Raw genomic sequence first — 445 nt, 5'->3', positions numbered from 1 at the left:
CAACTCCCTCCACTCACCCAACACCCTTCTTTCCAGGTACCCTCCACCCCACAGCCATGTCCTGCTACGACCTCTGCGCCCCTGCATGGGGGACCACCCCGCTGGCTAACAGCTGCAACGAGCCCTGTGTCAGGCAGTGCCAGGACTCCCAAGTCGTCATCCAGCCCTCCACCGTGGTGGTCACCCTGCCGGGACCCATCCTCAGCTCCTTCCCCCAGAACACCGCCGTCGGATCCTCCTCATCAGCTGCCGTGGGCAGCGCCCTCAACGCCCAGGGAGTGGCCATCTCCTCCGGCGGCTTCGGCTTCGGAGGCCTGGGCTGCTTCAACGGCGGCAGAGCCCGCTACCCCTGCTAAGGGCCGGCGCCCACACCCTCACACCAAACACCTGCACCCTGCAAGGCGCCTCACGCACTCAGGAGGCACCTCTGTGCCACCCATGGCCC

General features: G+C 67.0%; 1 protein-coding gene across 1 annotated transcript; it reads left to right on the top strand.

Annotated features, from left to right (window-relative positions):
- The first annotated feature begins 44 nt into the window (after positions 1-44).
- On the top strand, positions 45-412 carry LOC104917303 (feather keratin 1-like). Its single transcript, XM_010728487.2, has one exon. The coding sequence runs from the start codon at positions 57-59 to the stop codon at positions 354-356; it is 300 nt and encodes a 99-aa protein (XP_010726789.1). The 5' UTR covers positions 45-56; the 3' UTR covers positions 357-412.
- Positions 413-445: the final 33 nt, after the last annotated feature.

The sequence above is a fragment of the Meleagris gallopavo genome, unplaced genomic scaffold (assembly GCF_000146605.3).
Source record: "Meleagris gallopavo isolate NT-WF06-2002-E0010 breed Aviagen turkey brand Nicholas breeding stock unplaced genomic scaffold, Turkey_5.1 ChrUn_random_deg7180001276627, whole genome shotgun sequence".
In the NCBI taxonomy this organism is placed as follows: Eukaryota; Metazoa; Chordata; class Aves; order Galliformes; family Phasianidae; genus Meleagris; species Meleagris gallopavo.
This window is presented reverse-complemented; position numbering and strand designations above follow the sequence as displayed.

Excerpts from the sequence above, each read along its gene's own strand:
- LOC104917303 (XM_010728487.2), top strand. The coding sequence starts at position 57 with ATGTCCTGCTACGACCTCTGCGCCCCTGCATGGGGGACCACCCCGCTG.